This window comes from Rhineura floridana, chromosome 1 (assembly GCF_030035675.1).
Source record: "Rhineura floridana isolate rRhiFlo1 chromosome 1, rRhiFlo1.hap2, whole genome shotgun sequence".
Lineage (NCBI taxonomy): Eukaryota > Metazoa > Chordata > Lepidosauria > Squamata > Rhineuridae > Rhineura > Rhineura floridana.
This window is the reverse complement of record NC_084480.1, coordinates 188,892,609-188,915,881: the sequence shown is the minus strand read 5'-3', so window position 1 is coordinate 188,915,881 and position 23,273 is coordinate 188,892,609. Positions and strand designations below refer to the sequence as shown.

At 44.7% G+C, this 23,273-nt stretch overlaps 1 protein-coding gene across 2 annotated transcripts in view; it reads right to left on the bottom strand.

Annotated features, from left to right (window-relative positions):
* The window catches only part of LOC133390587 (uncharacterized), a 56,485-nt gene that overhangs the window by 30,033 nt on the left and 3,179 nt on the right, over positions 1-23,273 (bottom strand). For both annotated transcript variants that reach the window (XM_061639630.1, XM_061639536.1), the window contains exons 2-3: positions 2,343-3,274; positions 1,208-1,293 (exon numbers count right to left, since the gene is read on the bottom strand). In XM_061639630.1, the coding sequence (XP_061495614.1) occupies positions 1,208-1,293; positions 2,343-2,973 (717 nt within the window). In that variant the 5' untranslated portion in view covers positions 2,974-3,274. The remainder of the gene's footprint in view (positions 1-1,207; positions 1,294-2,342; positions 3,275-23,273) is intronic.

The window sequence follows — 23,273 nt, the reverse complement described above, 5'->3', positions numbered from 1 at the left end:
AGGCAGGCACCGTGGGCCCAAATGTGTACACTAGTCAAAACCGCCTACAAAAATGTATTTTGTTTATTAGGAGAAATTTGCCCTAAAATGTTGAAGAATTTTCATAAGGATTTTTTTTTTAAAATCACAAATTGCTGCAGAAATGTGGAGAACTGAATTTAAGATTAGAAAGATGAGAAACTGACAGAAACTAAATTGACAGATCTTTCTATCCCTAGTAAGGTGACAAAATTAAACAGAATAAAAGAACAGAATATAAATTGAATCACATTCATTGTTATTGTTCATTGCAGTGCATGGCATCCCCAATTCATTTCAGGGCCTGATTCAGGCTGGATTGTTCCATGCCCAGTCCAACCCAATCCATGCCATGAACCGAATTAGGGACCTTGCACAGCCCTGAGGTCAGGTGGCTAGGAGGGTTGGGGGGACAGGAGGAAATGATACAGGTAGAGTTTTGTCTGCATCATCTCCTTCTTCCCCCTCCTCTTCTCCCCACCCGACTGCATGTTAATCAGGGTTTTAAACCCTAATTAAACATGCAGTTGGGCAGTGAGGGTGGGAGAAGATGATACAGGTGAGACTCCCAATCTGGGGCTGCCTTGATGTGCTCTGGAAGAGCCCCAGTTCAGTTCATGATTCGACCAGATCAGCTGCACAGCTCTGATTGTTACCCCAACCTTTTCTGCCTTAACCCTGAGCCACAAAGGTGATCTCAAGCAGGTAGGTCTTACAATGCTTCCAGAAAGTGCTAAAGCTTGGACTTGGGAGAGTCTGCAGTATGAGGGAGTACTTTAACTGGAGAGTAGCCACCATAATTCTTTTCTTTGTGTAATTGCTTTCTGAACGTAAAAACATAAGGAGAGCCCTGCTGAATCAAGCCAAAGGTCTATCTAGTCCAGCATCATGTTCTCACACTGTGGCAAAGCACATGCCTGTGGGAAGCCCACAAGCAGGGCTTGAGCACAGTAAGACTATCCCCAGCAACTAGTATTGAGAGGTAGCTCAGTACAGGAGGTAGTATACAGTCATCATGACTATGAGCCATAGATAGCCTCATCCTCTGTGAATTTGTCTAATGCCCCTTTAAAGCCATCTAAGTTGAAAGCCATCACTACTTTTTTGCAGGAGTGAATTCCATAGTTCAGGAGTGAGGAACCTCTGGTCTCCAGGCCAATTATGGCCATTTCTCCCAAACCATGCCTACCTGCCCACATGGTAGTTGTCTGCAGATCAGGAATTCAATAAATTTATAGCTTCCAGCAGCGTCAAGAGTACTTTCTCTGTGCAGATCTAGAACAGAGGATCACAGCAGGATCTTAGTAGGCATGCACAGCAAACAATTTCAAGTATGATTATAGAATCATAGAATCATAGAGTTGGAAGGGGCCTTGTAGGCCATCGAGTCCAACGCCCTGCTCACAGCAGGAAATCCACAGCTAGAGCATCTCCTGCAGATAGCTATCCAGCCTCTGCTTGAAGACATCCAGCAAAGGGGATCCCACCACCTCCCTAGGCAGTCGGTTCCATTGTCGAACTGCCCTTACTGTCAAGAAGTTCCTTCTAATGTCCAATCTGAATCTACGCTCCTGCAACTTAAAACCATTAGACCCAGTCCTACTCTCTGGGGCAGCAGAGAACAAATTTGTACCCTCCTCTATGTGACAGCCCTTCAGGTACTTAAAGAGTGCAATGATGTCACCCCTCAGCCTTCTCTTCACCAGACTGAACATGCCAAGTTCCTTCAACCTTTCCTCATAAGACTTGTTCTCCATACTGGCTATCATCCTTGTCGCCCTCTTCTGAACCCGCTCTAACTTGTCTATATCTTTCTTAAAATGAGGCGCCCAGAACTGAACGCAGTATTCCAGATGAGGCCTGATCAAAGCAGAATATAGTGGGACTATTACTTCCCTCAACCTGGAAACGATAGCTCTGTCTATGCATCCCAAAACCACGTTTGCCTTTTTTGCCGCAGCATCACACTGCTGGGTCATGTTAAACTTGCGATCCACTACAATTCCAAGGTCCTTCTCACACGCACTACTGCTAAGCCAGGTATTTCCCATCCTGTACTCGTGCATTTTGTTTTTGTGGCCTAAATGCAGAATCCTGCATTTGTCTTTATTGAATGTCATTTTATTAATTTCAGCCCAATTTTCTAGTCTATCCAGGTCCCTTTGGATTTTATTCCTGTCTTCCATTGTGTTAGCTATCCCTCCCAGTTTCGTATCATCCGCAAACTTCATAAGGCTTCCCTCCACCCCATCATCTAAGTCATTGATAAAAATGTTGAAGAGTATCGGCCCCAGGACAGAACCCTGTGGCACTCCACTCGAAACCTCCTTCCAGTCCGAAGCAGAGCCACCAACGACCACTCTTTGAGTACGGTTTTCCAACCAGTTGTCTCCAATCCTCCGGCACCTCTCCCGTTCTCCATGATTTCTCAAAGATGATGGCAAGAGGTTCCGAGAGTACATCCGCAAGTTCCTTCAATACTCTGGGATGCAGTTCATCAGGCCCTGGAGATTTGAACTCATTTAGGTTAACTAGGTATTTCCTGACTATCTCCTTATCAATCTCAAACTGCAGTCCCGACCCCTTCCTGAGATTGCTACTGTTGCAAGGTTGCACACTGTTCCCTTTTTGGGAGAAAACGGAGGCAAAATAGGTGTTCAGCAGTTCTGCTTTTTCCTCGTTATCTGTCAACATTTTGCCATCCTCACTGAGCAGCAGTCCCACTGTTTCCTTGGTCTTTCTCTTGCTTCGAACATATCTGAAAAACCCCTTTTTGTTGTTCCTCGCTTCCCTCGCCAGCCTCAGCTCATTCTGGGTTTTAGCTTTCCTTACGCTATTCCTGCAAGCCCGAGCTGCTCGTCGGTACTCTTCCTTGGTGATGCGTCCTTCCTTCCATTCTTTATACATGCTCTTTTTTACTTTTACCTCCTCCACCAGTCTTCCGTGTAGCCACATTGGCTTTTTCCGATGTCTTCCATTTTTCTTCCTTCATTATAATGAACGTATACATTGTGGAAGAAAACAAAGCTTCATATCGTTTTTAGATCAGACCTAAAATAAAGGCACCTTTATTTTGGGAGCAAAGTTCAAACAGTTGTTTGGAGAGAATGTGAGAATGACGTGGAAATGCCATGAATGTCCAAAGCTCTCTGCTTCTTCCTTTTTACAGCATACATTTATATGGTTCCTTAAAGCACACGTAACCCAAATTACAGTATGTCATAATTTTCGTATGTCATCTTCACGTTTTACTGTCCTTCACATAGAATAAAGAAAATTAAACATTAATTAGGGGAAGCGCTTCTCAGCAGTTTAAAGTCTAAGGGTTACATACACTCAGCTTACAAATACTTACAAATGTTTGCTCTTCTCATGTTTGTACTACTTGCATTATAGCACAACATTATACTCGGAACATCTTTTTAGCATTCCCTCTTAGAACATTAAAGAGAAACATTCTACCTGTCATTTTTGCACTCACAAATGTGAACCAAAGTTAAAGCCTGGCTTCCGTTAGGTTTTTTTTTAATTAATTGCAAAAATAGCATATTATACATTTTATCTCTCAAATAATTTTTGAACAGAAATTGTAAAAAGTGTACGTGCTGCAGCTTATGATGCCATTACAATGTGTCATACTTTTCTAATTATAAGGAGTTGAAACAAGCTTAAATTTTCCTGGGCTATTGAAGAGGGCAGTTTATTTGTCTTATTCACAGCCTGTTTTGAAAACCTTCTCAATATGAAGCTTTAATCCTATATTCACTTTCTGGGAGTAAAGCTGCAATGCTAATCCCACATACCTGGGAGTCAACCCCATTGAATTCAGTAGGACTTACTTTGGAGTAGACATGTTTAGAATTGTGCTGTAAATCAATGGGACTTTTGAGTGAACATAGCAAAGGATTGTGTTAGAAATCTTTCTCTCCTCCTCCAATCCTTCTTTTTAAAGCAGTTACACAGGTCTTATTAAGGTGTCACTGCTTTTATTTGGTAGGAAACTAATATCGATTTTTTTTTTTTAGTTCTGCAATGACCAACTGGTTTTGACAATAAACTATTATATGGGGTGTATGTATTTTTACACCTCCAGTGTGTGTGTGTATGGAATCTTTCCAACTACCCTGTGAGGTAGGAGTGGAAACCAAGACAACTCACAAGAAATAAATTCCTTTAAAATCCAATAACCATAAACAAGTATAAAACAGTTGCAAAACAGCTTAAAGTGGCATGATTCTGAATTTTGGGTTGGGTGAGTGAAGGTCCTCATCCCTTGAGGTTGCAGTCATGTGCATGCTTCCCTGTTTGAGTAAGCCCCACTGAATACATTGTGACTAGCTTCTCAGTAAACATGCATAGGATTGCACTACAGTAGGGCCCCACTCATATGGCAGGTTAGGTTCCAGACCCCCGCCGAAAAGCAATCAGCTGTAGTGCAGGGGTCTGGAACCTAACCTGCTGATTGCACCAAAAGAGGAGGAGATCAGCTGTAGCGCTCTACAGCTGACCTTCCCCTCCTCCGGCGCGATCAGCTCAAGTATGGGAGTCTGATCGTGCCAGAAGAGATGAGCTGTAGCGCTCTACAGCTGATCTTCCCCTCCTGGGAGATCAGCTGGAGCGTGGAGAGCTCCAGCCCCCCTCCAGCTGATTGCCCCACTGGCGCCATATTAACGGAATGCCAAAAAGCAGGGCGCCCAGAAGTGGGGCCCTACTGAATAAATATCTGTACAGATTGTGTAAATAATAAACATCTTTGACAGACATGCTTATATAAATATTTCTTCATATTATGTCTCGACATATGTCTGATTTCACACTATGATTGTACATTATTATTTCCTCTACATTTTACAGTGTGCCTTTCTTCCTTGGGATGGTCATGGTCACCCTCTGTTGTTTTCACCCTGGGGGGCAGATTAGGCTGAGAGATGGCGGGTAGCCAAAATAAACTTGGTAGCTGATTTCTTTTAAAAAATAATTAAAATGATTTCTATGCAGACAAAAACTATGAAGTAATGCGGATCCACATAATACATTTAAAGCACACCAAACTCATATTTAAAGCACATGGCTTTCCCCAAAGAATCCTGGGAAGTGTAATTTCCCCCCAACAGTTATCATTCCCACCACCCTTAACAAACTAAAGTTCCAATGTTTCTGCAGTGAGATTCATGTGCTTCAAATATATGTTGCATGTGCTTTAAATGCATGTTGTGGATCTGCTCTAGGTATGCTGTGCATTCATGAATTGAAAAGAAAAAATTTAAAAGAAAACTTTTTTAAACAGGGGAAGGACTGTAACTCAGTGGTAGGGCACATGCTTTGCATGCAAGGTCAAAAATTCAATCTCTGGAAAAGACTATTGCCTGGAATCCTGGAGAGCCAATGCTAGTCCATGTCACCAGTACTGAGCTATATGGTATCAAATGGCCTGACTCGGTATAAGGCAGATTCCTTTGTTCCTAAAAAAGGAAAAAGACTCAAAGGCCACAGTGACTCTGAAATTTATTTATGTATTTTACTTACAACATTTATATACCACTTTATTATAAAAAACCTCAATGTGGTTGATAGAAGGAATTAAAACAATAAAACTATTGGCAAAAACAGTTAAAGACAGGTATTTAAAAATATTCAAAATAATAAAACCAACAATGAGTTAAAAACAGATAAAAAGCATAATTCTACATGCCTGGGTAGGCTTGCAGGTGCCAAAAATAGTGCAATGAAGGTGCCTGCCTAAAGTCAGTAGCCAAGGAGTTCTAAAGCGTATGTGCTGCCACACTAAAGGACTGATTTCTTACAACAGCAGAACAAGTACTATGTGGCACCCATAACATCAAAAGTACACCTTGAATTTGGCCTGGTAGCAAATCGACAACCAGTGCAGATTTCAGAGCAGAGATATTTATGTGCTGACAGGGTCTCACTCATGTCAGCAATTGTGCCACGGCATTCTGCACTAAGTGCAGCCCCTAGATCAAGTTTCTGTGACGTCTGACTAGCTGCCAGGTTTAGTTTTGGTTTTTGGTTAGGAACCCTGACTGGTTGCGGGATGCCAAGTTTTCTGCCTTATTGATAGGAATGTTGTGGTTGGTATGGTATTTCATTTAGAAAATCATCACTTTTTTTTCTATTTGCATTTCATTTACCTTTGACCTCACTCCCTTACATCCACAGAAGCAACAGTGGTTCCATGCGCTCAACTCGACCCCCTTAAACCCACTGATGATGCACCTTGTTGTTTGCATGATGGTTTGTTTCTTGCCCAATAGTGGTAAAAGTGAATTCACACACTGGGAAGTGTGCCTTCGCTGCTGTTCCCAAGCTACTGCCTATGAAGGTAAACCAAACCTGTCAATTATTACTCATTGGAATTGGATTGGCTGTCAAAGGGAGTTTATGGTAGCCCACAGGATAGGCAGAAAAGGACAGAGAATCTTCTTAACTCTTACTCATTTCTCAAACCTCTCTCTGCAGTGAAAGGTCAGGTCTGTAAATAATTTTGGGGTAGCCAAGTTAAAAGGCAGGGGCAGGGCATTCCAGGCAGCGGGTTGCCAACCCTGTTTGAATATGGGTATCACTGCAGAGGATTCCTAGTCAAGCCTACCAACAGTACAATCCTAACAATATCTACTCAGAAATAAGTTCTGTTGAGTTCTATGCAACTTAGTCCCTTATTGGGTTTAGAATTGCAGCCTTCAGGGACATCCATCTTTACTCCTGAGTGCTCCCATCTAACATCTACACCACACTAGGCTCCCTTCTTCCTACAATGGCCTTCAGTGACTGGCCTGGCCTGAGGGCACGTAAACTCTTCTTGCTAGAAGCAAGTAGGCTAGATTAAACATTCCCTACCCAGGCTCCCTAAGGTGAGAATGAATTATTCCATCACTTCAGCTGGACCTAGGAACACCCTAGTTTAGCTCTGATTTCTGTCTTAATTTCCAATTAGAGAATTTTTTTTGTTTGAGTGGTATGCTTCGAACAACTGTGGTTGATGCTTAACGTATCATGCATAATGACATCACTAGGGTGTGCCCCATGGCATCACAAGGGCCTGCCCCTGAAATCTCAGGGTTTGGGTAGCTTCTGACCTGGCATCCTACTCCTACCCCCTGGTCTGCTGCGAGCGAGTGAAAATGGCAAACATAGCCTTGCAGGGGCAGGACTGAAGGTTTAGGACTTGAGAGGGGGGAATGGCTAAGGGCAGAAAGTGAAGGAAAATGTCGGCTATCCTAGAAAAAAGTCAAAAATTTGGGTTTTTCTGCTCTAGCGCACTAAGGTAGTTCACACATGTGCATACACACTGCTGGAAGACTGGCAGCGGGTGTGAAGCAGCCTCCCTTGGAAAAGGCTGTATTTGAGGTAATGCCTGTGACAGTGGTGCAGGAACGTTCTATGAGTTTTGCAAGGGGTTTTGACAGGTTGGCATTCCCCCTCCTGCCCGCCAATCATGTGATATCATAATGATGCCATGTGATTAACAAGTGGGTGCTTCTACCTACCTGTTAATTTTGGCCCATGAGACAGATCCTGATAAGGATCTGGCCCCATGCAGCCAAGGTTTCCCGCCCCTCTGATAGTATAACTATGCCTTGTGTGAAGAAATACTTTCTTTTGTCTGTCCTGAATATACCAACATTTAGCCTCATTGGGTGACATGAGATCTCCCAGAGAAGGAGAAAAAAGTTTATCTGTCCACTTTCTTCACATCACATACATCGTTTGTACATCGTTATAATGTCCTTCCTTACTCACTCTTTTGCCCGATGCATAGATAGTTTCACAACTCTCAGTGGATCTTAAGAGGTGGTGATGGGGCACATAGTTAGAGGCTTTTTCTTAAGTATGTTAAGCATAAGTGGGCCATTCATGGATTCATAGCTTATAGCCAGAGCCTTGAATAGTGCCAGGAAAAAACACAGGGAACCAGTACAGATATCGTGACCAGCATAATGTGCTCCAGCTAGCTTGCCACATTCTAAGCTAGCAGGTGCTTCTGAATAGGGTGCTATTTCAATATAGATTTAAAAATCAAAGGAAGAGCTTTAAAATGTTTTCTCTCTCTCTCTCTTTCTCATTGCACCTGAGGTGACCTGTGACTCTCAGCCTAATTTCATGTCATCCACAGAGGTGGGATGGCAGAGAGAAAGAGAGAGAGATGGGGTAGCAATCCTGCAATGCTGCTAACTCCATCCACCATTATGTGCAGACGACAACAGACCCTTCATTGGAAAAAAGGTACCCCACTTCAATGTTAGGGGATTCATCCCTTTGATGGAAGTAACCTTGAAATGTTAAAGAAACAAAATGATGTGTGAACAGGGTACAGAAGTATGTATTGACAGACAGGGAGGCACTCTTAGGAAGCACTGGCCCATGGCCAGAATTTCTTGGCAACAAAACTGAGGAGACTCTTAACTGTAACTTGCTTTTGCTGGAGGAAACTGCTAAAAATTAAGATAGATGTGCACTTTGAAAGCATGTGGACAATGAGGAATAGACTTCAGGCATGTCTAAAAATAGGCCTCAGAGGAGTGAAAAAGAAAAATATTTTCAATGAGGCACGTTTGCTAAGTATCAGATGAAGGGACAAAGTAAAATAGCTTTAACTCTAGCTGCACCTTAAAATAACAAGCAGAAATTGTAGCTTTGATTTACTGCAGAGTACACTAGGTTGTGATAAGGCAATCATTTGTGCTTATTTTCTCAGTGCATTGCGTAAAAGGCTGGAGTTGGGCAGCAGCAATTGCACACACTGCCCCCTGCCTATGTTACTACAGCAGGACAGGAGCTGCGTTCCTATGGCTTCTTCCCACAATGCTCCAGTAGCATAACATAAGAACATACGAACGTAAGAAGAGCCTGCTGGATCAGGCCAGTGGCCCATCTAGTTCAGCATCCTGTTCTCACAGTGGCCAACCAGGTGCCTGGGGGAAGCCCGCAAGCAGGACCCGAGTGCAAGAACACTCTCCCCTCCTGAGGCTTCCGACAACTGGTTTTCAGAAGCATGCTGCCTCTGACTAGGGTGGCAGAGCACAGCCATCATGGCTAGCAGCCATTGATAGCCCTGTCCTCCATGAATTTGTCTAATCTTCTTTTAAAGCCATCCAAGCTGGTGGCCATTACTGCATCTTGTGGGAGCAAATTCCATGGTTTAACTATGCGCTGAGTAAAGAAGTACTTCCTTTTGTCTGTCCTGAATCTTCCAACATTCAGCTTCTTTGAATGTCCACGAGTTCTAGTGTTATGAGAGAGGGAGAAGAACTTTTCTCTATCCACTTTCTCAATGCCATGCATAATTTTATACACTTCTATCATGTCTCCTCTGACCCGCCTTTTCTCTAAAGTAAAAAGCCCCAAATGCTGCAACCTTTCCTCGTAAGGGAGTCGCTCCATCCCCTTGATCATTCTGGTTGCCCTCTTCCGAACCTTTTCCAACTCTATAAAGATTACATAAAGCATAAAGATTACATGGTTTGCTCCTATGTGAACATTATCACCCAGCCTCCAGGGATATGTGGCATGGCCCTATAACTTATTGGGAAGATTTGCCCACGAAAAGGCTGACTGGTTTATGAGTTACCACTTATAAGCAGAGTGAATGGTGCTGTATTTCCCCTCATGAAGTAACCAGGGGGAGGGGAGGTCCAGCTCCACCATGAGACAGAGTGAAGCAGCCACTTCAAGCAGCAAATGTTCAGGGGCAGGAAGTGGACAGAGAGCTGTGAGTGCCAAATGGTCTAAGCTAGCCTGCTGCTCTCACTTACAGTGGAAGATACTGCCCCATTGCTAGTGTCAAAGGAAGACTCAATAGCCAGTTTGACCAGCTTTTGCACATGGAAAAGAGAAAGGCATCATCTGCCCTTCACCTCAGGTGGCAAAATGTCTTGCTCCAGCTCTGAAGAGGGGATTGAAAAAATGCGAATGGACTGCCTTCAAGTCGATCCTGACTTATGGCAACCCTATGAATAGGGTTTTCATGGTAAGCAGTATTCAGAGGGGGTTTACCATTACCTTCCTCTGAAGCTGAGAGGCAGTGATGGGCCCAAGGTCACCCAGTAAGCTTCATGGCTGTGTGGGGATTTGAGCCCTGGTCTCCCAGGTTGTAGCCCAACACTCTAACCACTAAATAATAATAATAATAAATTTTATTTTTCAGTCGCCTATCTGCCCGGGTTAGGGACACTCTAGGCGACGAACAACAAGAATAAAAACAATACATATCTATCTCAACATAATCAATTTTTAAACTAAAAACCATCCTGTAATTCATATAACATATAATTACTCCATCCCAATCTTGTAGGCCTGCCTGAACAGACAGGTCTTCAAGGCTTGGCGACAGCTGGACAAGGAGGGAGCATGTCTAAGATCAAAAGGGAGGGAGTTCCAGAGGGTGGGGGCCACAACAGAAAATGCCCTCTCTCTGGTCCGCACCAGCCTAGCTGTTCTCACCGGTGGGACCGAGAGAAGGTCTTGCGAGGCTGATCTTGTCAGGCGGCACAATCGGTGATTCTGGAGGCGTTCCTTCAAATATACTGGGCCGAAACCATATAGGGTTTTAAAGGTCAACACCAACACCTTGAACTGGGCTCGGTAAACAACTGGTAGCCAGTGAAGATCTAGTAACACTGGGGTAATATGATCCCAGCGACAGCTATGCGTAATCAAGCGTGCCGCCGCATTCTGTACCAGCTGTAATTTCCGGACCGTTTTCAAGGGTAACCCCACGTAGAGCGCATTGCAGTAGTCTAAGTGAGAGGAGACCAGGGCATGTATCACTTGGGGGAGCAGATGAACAGGAAGGTAGGGTCGCAGTCTCCGTATCAGATGTAGTTGATACCAAGCTGCCTGGCTCACTGCTGTAATCTGAGCCTCCATGGACAGCTGGGAGTCAAGAATGATCCCAAGACTGCGGACTTGGTCTTTCAGGGGCAGACTTACCCCATTAAGCATCAGGTCGGTAATTCCTAATTTCCTTTTATCTCCCACAAGTAATACCTCAGTCTTGTCGGGCTTCAGCTTCAGCCTATTCTCTCCCATTTATCCACTTACGGATTCCAGGCATTTGGACATGGTGTTCACAGCCAACTCCGGTGAGGACTTAAATAAGAGATACAGCTGAGTGTCATCTGCATACTGATGACACTGCAACCCAAAACTCCTGATGATTGCCCCCAGCGGTTTCACATAGATGTTGAATAGCATGGGAGAGAGGATAGAACCCTGTGGCACTCCACAATGAAGAGGCCAAGGGTCTGAAACCTCATCTCCCAATGCCACCCGTTGTTGCCTATCCGAGAGATAGGAACGGAACCACTGCAAAACAGTGCCTCCTATTCCCAATCCCTCTAGGCGACTTAAGAGGATACCGTGGTCAACGGTATCGAAAGCCATTGAAAGGTCGAGGAGGACAAGGAAGGTGTATTCACCCCTATCCAATGCCCTCCTCATATCATCCACCAAAGCGACCAAGGCTGTTTCCGTTCCGTGACCAGTCCTGAAACCCGATTGGTATTGATCTAAATAATCCGTTTCCTCCAAGTGTGTCTGTAACTGTGCAGCCACCACCCTCTCAATCACCTTGCCCAAGAATGGTAGGTTAGAGACTGGGCGAAAGTTGTTTAACTCCTGGGGATCCAAGGACGGTTTTTTCAGGATGGGCTTTATTACCGCTTCCTTGAGGGCTGATGGCATTGCACCCTTTTGCAAGGATGCATTCACCACCGCCTTGATCCCTTCGCTCAGTCTCTCTTTACAGCTCATGATGAGCCATGAAGGGCAAGGATCAACCAGACAGGTGGTTGGCCTCACAGTACCGAGCGCCTTGTCCACTTCCTCAGAGAGAAGAGGCTGAAACCGATCCCAACAGACCGGAATGCAACTGGCCGACTCTGGCCCACTTCCTGTCTCCACGGCAAGCAGAAGCATGCTCTTCAGGCATTCGATTTTATCGGCAAAGTGTTTAGCAAAAGTATCACAGGAGATTTTAGAATGTTCCATGGGTTCCTGAGCAACTGGACCGACCAGGCTTCGGACCACTTGGAACAATCTCCTGGGACAGCACTCTGCCAACGCAATAGAAGCAGCAAAGAAATTACTCTTTGCTTTGTTATTACTCTTTACCTTTGTTGCCACCTGGTAGGCAGCTATTGCTGCTCTAACCTGTGTCCGATCGTCTTCAGTGCGTAATTTCCGCCACCGGCGCTCAAGTCGTCTCACCTCCTGTCTCAGACCCCGCAACCGTGGCGTGTACCATGGTGCTGTCTGAGTTCTATTCAGGGGGAGAGGACGTTTCGGAGCCACCCGGTCCACCGCCCCAGCGACCTCCTTATTCCACTCCATCACTAGGGATTCGACCGGGCGTCCTTCAGTCAGCTCCATATCCCCCAGCGCATTCAGGAATCCTTTGGGCTCCATCAGGCGTCTGGGGCGGACCATCCTAATAGGTCCTTGTCCCCTGCGGAGGGCGTGCGGGATCGAGAGATCTATATTCACCAGATAGTGATCTGACCATGACACGGGGCTAGAATAATTTATCCCCATTTTCAGAGCACTTTCCTCCCCTCCCAAGACAAACACAAGGTCGAGAGCATGACCGGCTACATGGGTAGGCCCTATATTACTAAGGTGCAGATCCCAAGAAGTCATGGTTTCCATGAAATCCTGAGGGGCTCCTGTGAGGACAGCCTCGGCATGTATGTTGAAATCCCCCATCACCACAAGGTTGGGGGAGAGCAATCGCACAGCCGAGGTCATCTCAAGCACCTCAGTCAGGGATTCTGCTGTGCAGCGGGGTGGGCGGTACACAAGTAGAATCCCTAAACTGCCCTTTGGGCCCAACCTCCAGTACATGCAATCAACAAACTTGGTCTTGTGGAGAGGGGGTCTGGCGAAACACAAAGATTCCCGGTAAATAACTGCCACTGCCCCTCCCCGCCTACCCATCCTCGGCTGCTGTGCATATCGGAAACCGGCTGCACAGATGGCCTCAAGTATAGGGGCTGAGGCCTCATCCAGCCAGGTCTCCGTAATACTTACCAGGTCTGCAGCCTCATCCAGGATCATATCATGGATGAGTGATGTCTTCTGTACCACAGACCTGGCGTTACACAACAGCAGTCGAAGATTGGATGGAGTTCTGCTTCCCCCAGTTATCTTCTGGTGGACAACAGGCCCAGAACAAGGGATGGATATTAAGCATCTATCCCTAGTTCCCCGACGCCGGCTTGGCCTGTTGCCCACGCCTCTCCAGAGTCTGCCGCCTAGCCTTTGAATATTGTGGCCCTCCACCCTCCCCACTATCCCCCTCCGGTCTGCACATGGCTCCCTCCTATTCGCCAACAGGCAGGCCCACTCCCTAAACAACAGTAAACAAAAATAAGAATAAAGATACAAATAATAGTTAGGAGTTAGGAATTGGGGGCACTGCTTGGCAGTGGCTCTGCTCCTACTTCGCGGATCGTCGCCAGAAGGTAGTGCTTGGGGAACATTGCTCGACACCCTGGACTCTCCATTGTGGAGTCCCTCAGGGTTCGGTTTTGTTCCCTATGCTCTTTAACATCTACATGCAGCCTCTGGGTGCGGTCATCAGGAGTTTTGGAGTGCGTTGCCATCAGTACGCTGATGACACGCAACTCTACTTCTCCTTTTCACCTTCTTCAGGTGAGGCTGTTGATGTGCTGAACCGTTGCCTAACCGCGATAACGGACTGGATGAGAGCTAATAAACTGAAACTCAATCCAGACAAGACTGAGACACTGTTGGTGAGCTCTTTCTCTGCCCAGATGGTGGATGCTCATCCTGTTCTAGATGGGGTTACACTCCCCTTGAAGGAACAGGTTCGGAGTTTGGGTGTCCTTTTTGATCCTTCCTTGTCGCTAGAGGCTCAAGTGGCCTCGGTGGCACAGAACGCGTTTTACCATCTTCGCTTAGTAGCCCAACTACGCCCCTATCTGGACAGTGACGATCTCGCCTCAGTTGTTCACGCTCTGGTAACTTCTAGATTGGATTACTGTAATGCGCTCTATGTAGGGCTGCCCTTGAAGACAGTTTGGAAACTTCAGCTAGTGCAAAATGCGGCAGCCAGGTTGCTGACGAGGACCAATCGGTCCGCGCATATAACACCTGTCCTGGCCCGCTTGCACTGGCTACCTATTTGTTTCCAAGCCAGATTCAAGGTGCTGGTTTTGACCTATAAAGCCTTACATGGTGTGGGACCGCAATACCTTGTGGAACGCCTCTCCCGCTATGAACCTACCAGTCCATTTCGTTCAGTATCTAAGGCCCTCCTCTGGGTACCAAATCATCAAGATGCCCGTAGGATTATTACTAGATCCAGGGCCTTTTCTGTAGTGGCCCCCGAATTGTGGAACAGCTTACCAGAGGAGATACGCCTGGTGCCTATGGTACTTTCTTTCAGGCGTCAGGTTAAGACCTGGCTATGCTCCCAGGCATTTTAATGTTTAATGTTAACGTTTAATGTTTCATGTTTAATGTTCTAGTTTTAAAATCTTGCTGCTGTTATTGATTTTATTGTAATATTGTATTTTAACCTTGTACACCGCCCAGAGAGCTATTAGCTACGGGCGCTTTATAAATGAAATAAAATAAATAAATAAATAAAATAATAAATAAAAATAAAATAAAAATACTAAAAATAGTACTACACCACACTAGCTCTCAGGAGAGAGGATTAAGCCTTACAAAAGTGTGTAGTCCTGCAAAAGACTGAAGGGGGGGGAGGAGAGGAGCTGGTTCTTAACATTTTTCATTGCTACTTGCATTTATTAAAAAAACAAAATTACTTGAGCACAGTAAAGAAAGTACATTGAACTGTGCTGGTGGAGTCTTCTGTACAGTCTAGTATTTTTGTAAAAAGGAAAGAAGAACAAGCAAAGTATAGGCTATAAGAGAAGGGTGACACTGATGTATGTAAAAAGCTATGCGAAGAGGATCCCAAACCAGTAGAGTAAGGTAAGAACTGTCCCAAAGCCAACAGCCCCAAAGCAGGGTGCATGAATATTCTTCTAGGGCTAAGAGGAGAAAACTTCCACAATGGCCACCCTCCCGTCCCTCTGTTATTATAATGCAGTGGTAGGTAGCAAACATGGTGCCCTCCAGATATTGGACTACAACTCTAGTAATCCCAGGCCATTGACCATGCTGGCGGGGGCTGATGTGAATTGTAGTCTCAATTGGCTATCCATTCTATAATGGAAATGAAAAGCTTGTTTCTTTTGTCTTTTTTTTAAACAGCATTTTATCATTCATAACTCGATATCTGAGCACAGCAAAATCTGACAAAATACTAGTAACTGATATCTCATACCACTAGCATTTGAATGTACTTGATTACTGAGATAATGAACATAAAGTTATTGATAAACAAAAAGTGATTTGTAATTGATGATAATGAAGCTTGTACGAATGTTAAAGTAAGATAGTTCTTGTTACAATTTCTGTAGACAGCCAGATTCATAGATATATACATATTAGCTCTGAGAAAACTGCAGGAACAAAGACCACTTCTCATTAAGTTAGCCTTCAGTCTAGTTCTTTAAAGGAAACTTGTTAAGTGGAATACTTGTGTACTATGAGACACACTTCACTCACTACCCAGGACAAATCAGGTTTGCAAGTAGGTGTACCCACAACAGGAAGCTGTAGCAACTCCTGATCTCCTGATGAGTATTTGTCTGTAACCCTTTTTGGGTGTTCAGGTTGAACACACGTAGGCTAAAAGTGGGGAAGGACATGCATGCAGGCGTTGCCTCCAATCAGGGCTGACTCAAAGCACTTTAGTGCCTACAGCAAAAGACAAGATGATATCACCCCGATTCCATGTACAAAAGCCATCCAAACTGGCTGAATCTCACTTCGACACTAGTGATAGGACATCATTCTCCACAGCACTTGAAGGCAGTAGACTAGCTTAAGGAGTATACCACAGGCTGTGTGGCAAACACTCCATGCCTCTCAGAATATGCTGTTTGAGTCACCTGCCTCACTTTGCCTAATGGTAGGGTCATCCCTGCTGCCAATACCTCTGAGCGTGCCGGCTCCACTTCAGACTCTTCCAAGTTGAGGGGGACGGTCTCAGTGGAAATTCTAAGCGAATTCAGCTGAACATCCTTAGAATTCATGCAACCTTCACACTTTCCCCCTCAACTCCAAAAGGTCTGAAGTGGAGCTACCATGGGTGAGGACACTGGGGAACACGCTTCTGTGTGTGACTCTGCCCCCTCCCCACTTTTAGCCCACACACATTTGGGTGAATGCCTGAAGAAGACTTGTAGGATACACACTTGCCACATCCACACTTTACATTTTTTAGGTGTAGTATGTGAAGAACAGATCGGGAAATTGTCCATTTCCCTAAATAGTATTCTGCAGAAATGTATATCCAGACTTCAAAATTGGATTCTGCAGCTTTCAAAAGCCCCCAGAGAGTTGGTGGGAATCCTATAAAGCTAAACCTGTCAAAATAAGGATTTAGATAGCAAGATAACCCTTACAAAATTGTTCAAAGGTATGTGACATTTTCCTCCATTTCCCCCCTCCCTTCCCCACTGATCCTGTGGGTATGGCTCCAGATTGATTCATGGAATGGGTTTTAAACTTAGAACTGCAATAGCTTACACTGACTGAAAAGCGTGCGGTGGTGGTGGGGTTGACTTTAGTTTGGAATTCTCCCAAAAGAAACAGCACAGCCTACTAAAAATTTATATTCAAAATCCCTGATGGAATTCACTGAGCCTGCACAAGCTTTTGGCAAAATGACATTGTAGTGAAGTTTTTACTTGAAAGCAATCAGCATCCTCGAGTAAATGGGAACAGTTAATAAGTTTTGAATGTTTTTGGTATGGTCAATGGATTGATATTATTAGAATACTCCAAGATGCTATGATAGGGAACTTTAGGAGAAAGAAGGATTGCTGGGCCTCATCTCAGAGGCACGTCCCATATCCAGCATGTGGTAATACAGGAAGTGTCTTGTGCTGGCTCAATTCAGCCTCAGCATGGACATTGAAATCACCCAGCACTATCGTTCTGGGCTCCTCCAACACCACAGCCAAGACGGCCTCTGCCAGCTCAGTCAGAGTAGGTGCCGGGCAGCAGGGTGGACAGTACACAAGCAGCAACCCTAGTTTACTGTCTTCTCGGCCTGACACAAGGTGCACACCCTCACAGCCAGCTCCAAGACAGTGGTTTCCTGGTGACAGAGATAGAAGTTCTGTAGACCACAGCAACTCCTTCCCTCTGTCCCTGCAGCCTGTGCTGGTGCTGCAGCGCGTATCCAGGTGGGCAAAGCTGGGTCAGATCAACTCCTCCCAGCTCACCCACCCAGGTCTTGGTAATGCACACCAAATCAGCACCTTCATCCACAATCAAATCAGGGATGAGTGTGGTCTTATTGTGTACTGATCTGGATTAAACAACAATACACACAGGCCAGTGGGCACAGTGGATGAGCAACGATGAACCCATCCATGAGAAGAGTGGCAGCAAGGAACAAGGCGCAGATAGCCTTGCCCTTGTCTTCTATGGTAATTCACCACATCCCCATGGCTATATTTCCCTCTACCTGTGATCACTGAAATTGGGGTGGCATAATCCATGTTCCTCTGTACTAAGACTCCTCCTAAACACCTGATATGGACCTAACACGAGCCCACCAACAAAGCCTGCCGAAGCCAATTATCCCAGAAGGCCTCTGCGAGAATTGGGAACAGTCATACCTATTCAAACCTTTTCACACAGGGCCCATCTACTCCCCCTCCTGTCTCACACCCAGGAAGGGCCAGCCTTCTGCCAGTTACACTCTCACTCTGAAGGCATCTGGAGACTTTCTCCTACTATTCAGCTCACTGCACAGGCTCTCACCCTGTGCAGGAACTACACATGCACCACATGCCCTTGGCACCACCAATCTCCTCTAGATTGGTTTAACAGAAAAATTTTAAAATAAGGTAATTGAATGGGTAGCAACCTCGCCCCCAAGACTCCATAAGGGGCTCCCCTAGGAGCAACCCCCTTTGGTGTTGCCCCTTTAGTGGCGACCCCGCCAGCGGCAGACCCACAGGCAGCTGAGCTTTTATGCCTCCTGACCCAGCCAGCAGCTGATGCAAGAGGCTGCAAGTTTAACTGCAGCCTCTCTGGAGCAAGGGTCAGGCAGGGGGTCCCAGTCCTTGTAGCACTTACCAGGGACTACAGCTGTCTTGAGAGACAGCACCCCAAAGGAGCGAGCAGCAATGGCAGAAGAGATTGCTCTCCTCATGTGCCGCTGCTGTTCCTACTGTCATCAGACCAGTACGTAAAGATAAGGGGGTGTTTTTGAGGAGTGGTTGAATGGTGATGTTTTGGTGAGAGGAAAGGAAGTCATCAACTCTTTCCTGGCATGGATTATAATCCAAGCCAAAGGAGAATCTGGAGGCAGGTTTTTATAATCCCCCAAAGTCAAGATCAGAACTTTGTTGGCCTCTCTGCTCTTGACCAAAGTTAGTAGCTCTAGTATTAGACACAAAAGGGAGATAATTTATCAACACAAACCCCTTTAAAAATACTAAGGGACATTTTACAAGCAGAGCAAAATCACTGCAATTTGTAAGTGCTTTAGAGAATGAGCTAAAAGAAGTCCCCCTATGCACTATACATTTAAAGCAATATTATATTACAGCCACAAGAGTGGCTGTATATTATAGCCAGGATGAGTTTTTTGCATTCCGCAACGTTAAATTGCCACTCTGATGCTTCCCATAAGCTCACTTTGAAACAAAACCTTACAAAACTTATAGTCCTGAACTCAGAAATGCTTGATTAACAACCCTGTAAATTTTCATGGTGACACATGAAACAGTCTAAGAGAATCAAGAGTTCAAAGTCTAAAATGACTTTTTTCTGTCAGAGTTCTCGTAATTTGTTGAAATTAATTAAAAATCAGCTACGTTCACTGAGTACGTATAATCTTGTTACTGACCTTGCCTCTTACTCTGACCTTCATCTTCTGCAGTTTAAAAGTTAAAAAAATGCCTGGCTGATTTTTAATTAATTTAAGAAATTTTACATTGAACTCAATGATAGTGTTGGGCATGCTCAATAAGAACCAACTGACAGTGTTCTAAAAGCAAGACTTACAGCTGCTTGGCTTGCTTAAACGGGGCCACACCCACACCAGACCTTTATTTCACTTTAGACAGTCATGGCTTCCCCCAAAGAATCCTGGGAAGTGTAGTTTGTGAAGGGTGCTGAGAGGAGACGCTTATTCCTCTCCTCTCCTCTGACAGAGCTCAAGTGGCCAGAGTGGTTTAACAGTCAGCCACCCTGATTGAAGCTCTGCACGGGGAAAATGACATCTCCTAGCAACCCTCAGCACCCTTAACTAACTACACTTCCCAGGATTTTTTTGGAGAAGCCATGATTGTCTAAAGTGAAATGAAGGCCTTGTGTGGATGTGGCCAGGGACAGCTTTGGTTTAAGTTTGGGTTGGAGGCTACATGTGCCTGCTGTAGAATAAAAAGGTGGAGAAAACCCTGAAAAGCAGTGATACTGTTAACAGTATTTCCTTTTGGAACTGGGCTTCCCCTTTGCCCAGAGTCCATCCACACAATCTCCTCCCCTCCCCCAGATCAGTTGTACCTATCCTAAACATGATTGCACAGAAATAAATCCAACAGAACTATAAAAGTATGCAAATGACCAAACTCGCCCTCCCTTCTCCTCCTTCCTATCCCCTCCCCTCCCCCTTCCTTTGCCCCTCCCTTCCCTTCCAATCCCCTCCTTCCCCCTCCCCCTCCCCGGTCAGTTTTACCTACCTTAAGCATGATTGCATGAGTCAATAGCACTGAACTCAATAAGCATGCAAATGATGAAACCTGCCCTCCCCTCCCCCCTCCAATTCCACCTTCCCCCTCCGCCCCTTCTACTCCCGTATCCCCTCCCTTTCTCCTTCCCTGTCCTCCCCCCTATGTTGTTTTACCTATCCTAACCGTGACTGCTTACGAGTAAGCATGCAAATGATCAGACCTCTTTCCCCTCCTTCCTCCTCCCCTGCCCACTCCAGCCCTCCCCCCAGTCAGTTTTACCTATCCTAAGCATGACTGCATAGGAGTAAATCCCACTGAACTCAATAAACATGCAAATAATCAAATCTGTCCATCTCCTCCCCTCCTGCCTGCCCCCCTCCCCCTCCTCCCCTCCCTGCCTGCCCCTCTCCCCTTCCTCCCCTCCCCATCCTGTGGTCAGTTTCACCTATCCTAAGCATGATTGCAGGGGAGTAAATCCCACTGAACTCAATAAGCATGCAAATGATCAATCCATTCTCAGCAAACTTGCACAGGATCCCATTTCCTACCTCCTGGTAAAAGCAGAGAAATTCACTAATAAGCAAAAAACCCTTGCGGTTTAAGAACATAGCTACAGCCCACAGATATTTCTTTTAAAAAGTTTTCGTCATCTGTTTGCCAGGGCTAGATTCAACTGCCTCCCCTCGGCGCTCTTAGAGGGCCGCTTTCAAGGAACTCCACATGAAAAACGACTTTGTATCTGCAAGAAGGGGGAGGTAGAAACAATTGTTCATATTCTTCTTACCTGTGACTTATATAAAGATGTACGTGCCAGATTTATTTCGCCACATATCGAAGCTTTTCCTGGTAGGCCAACCAAGTGGTTAGTGAACCATTTCCTGTCTGATATAGACAAGCGTACCACTGAATCAGTCGCCCAGTTTCTAATTCTAGCTCAGAGCCTATGTAAAAATGGTACCTAACATTATGACTGATTGTTGTAGACTAATTTTTTAGCTGATGATTTTGTATCGTCTCATTTTATTTGTTTTAATCTGAAACTTTAATCAATTGTATATTGGGTCTATGACCGCAGAATAAAATTTGATTGATTGATTTTAAAAAGCAAGCAAATTGGGCAGCTATAGTGAATGCACCAGGGGAGCAGGAGACCTAACCTCCTCTCTGAGATATTGTACTGCCCTACAAATTGGTCAAAATGCAAACACCATTTGGGTTGGTCTTTCACAGTCCAATCCACTTCCTGTGTAGCTTGCAAGAATTTGGTAACATGTGCCTCTGAGCATATGGTGAGCTATGGCAACACCTGCAATCAGCCCAAATAATAGAAAGAAGACATGTGCTGTGCTGATTTTGTTGTAGCAGGGAAGAAGCAACATTATTAAGACCATTGATATAGTTCATATAGTCGCTTTAAATATGTCTGATTTACTTTGCAATTTCAGTGAAGTTTCCTATAGTAAATCATTTTCTTTTGCTTCTATTTCTGTGAATATGTGAAGTACAGTAACACTTTGCAAAATTTACACTAAAAAAACTCCAAAAATAATTGTGGAATAATGGCACTGACTATTCGGCAGAATAGTCTCCAGCGGATATCAGGAGTGTCTCTGTTTGCGCAAGATAAAACAATGGGAGGTGAAATATATTCTAACAAAATTCTGGGTATCCTCTATGTTTTTAATTGACTGTGCCCACCTTTCCTTAAATGAAGTGGTTTAAACATAGCAGGCTGAGAACATACATGAGCAGGCCAAGTTTGTTTTTTCCAACAGCTAGAGCCATTGCTTAAGTAGCAACATATTGTAATCAATCTGATTTTACATCAAACTGCCGTTTCAGATTCAAATGTTAATGCACCCAAAATAGAAATAGAACATCACCTCCAATTTGAAACACAAAAGGCTGTCTTCACCATCATATGACATTGGCCAATAAAAAGGCTGTGAAATTTCTAGGTTTCTAGAGTGAATAATGAGGGAAATAAAATTTTCTAGATTAGATTCTCTGTAGAAACAATAGTAACACAGCAAAGAAGCGAAGTAAGAATAACACCAACATACAAAAATGTAATTCTCCATCTTTGGAGATTGCAGGTGTTGCCAACACTCACCTTATGCTCAGAGGCACATTACCAAATTCTTCCAAGCTACACAGGAAGTGGATTGGAATGTGTAAGACCAACCCAAATTGCGTTTGCATTTTTAGAAATTTGTAGGGCAGTACAGTATCTCAGAGAGATCAGGTCTCCTGTTCCCTGGTGCATTCACTGTAGCTGCCCAATTCCCCTGCTTTTTAGTTTGATAGAAATTTCTGTGGGCTATAAGTACATTCTTAAACTGCAAGGTTTTTTTTGCCTATTAGTGAATACCACTTTAAACAGTCATAGGTTCTCCCAAAGAACCCTGCAAACTGTAATTTAAGGGTGCTGAGAGTTGTTAGGAGACCTCTATTCCTCTCACAGAGCTACAATTCCAGAATGGTTTAACAATCAATCTCACTTCTCAGGGAACTCTTGGAATGGTGTAGTGTCTATACCACTGTAGAGTGCAAAGTTTCTCATTACAATTACTTGAACACCAACCACCAGTACATCTGCTCTGAAGTGAAAGTGATAAGACACTGAAGCATGACCTGAAGCAAAAAGCCATGCTACTACTTCTTTTCTGTTTGTAAAATAGGGCTACTGGCTTCCTTCCTTCCTATCACAGCTTGTCCTGGAAATCATACACAGAAGAAAAAGCTGGGATGAAACAACAGACTTGGCCACTTCACTGCTTATCCCTGGCACCATTTATGGGTGCTTCCTGTTTTTTAACCAGTTACTAACAGGGCTGTGGAGTCGGTACACCAAGCCTTCAACTCCGACTCCTCTATTTTTCTACTGTCCAACTCTGACTCCACCCAAAATTGCTTCCTGTCAATCAAAATTTATTTGGAAGTCGGAGTCAGTACATTTCTACCGACTCCGACTCCTCCCAAAATTGCTTCCGACTCCACCCAAAATTGCTCCCAACTCCAACTCTGAAGCCCTGGTTACTAATCCTAAAAGGGACCTTCCTTTTATCCCATGATTGTTAGGAGCCTTTATTTAGGGACTTTGGAAAAGGCTTTTTGGAAGTCACTTGATTGTCTCTATCTGCATGCTTGTTGAGGCAGGACCTGCCTTTACAGAAGCCATGCTGATTTTTCTTCACCAATGCTTGTTCTTCTGTATCTGGGTGGGCTCCTGTGTCCCCTACAGATGTTGGATTACAGCTCCCATCATCCCTGACTATGGAGCCTCTGAAGGGAATTGTAGTCCAACAACTGGAAGGCCACAGGTTCTCAATACCTGTTCTATATGCTTAATAATTCTACCTTTACTCAACCTGCTCATAGTATGAATTTATCTGGAATAGAACTTAGGCCAACAGGTCTGCAACTTCCTAGTTCTCCCCGGAA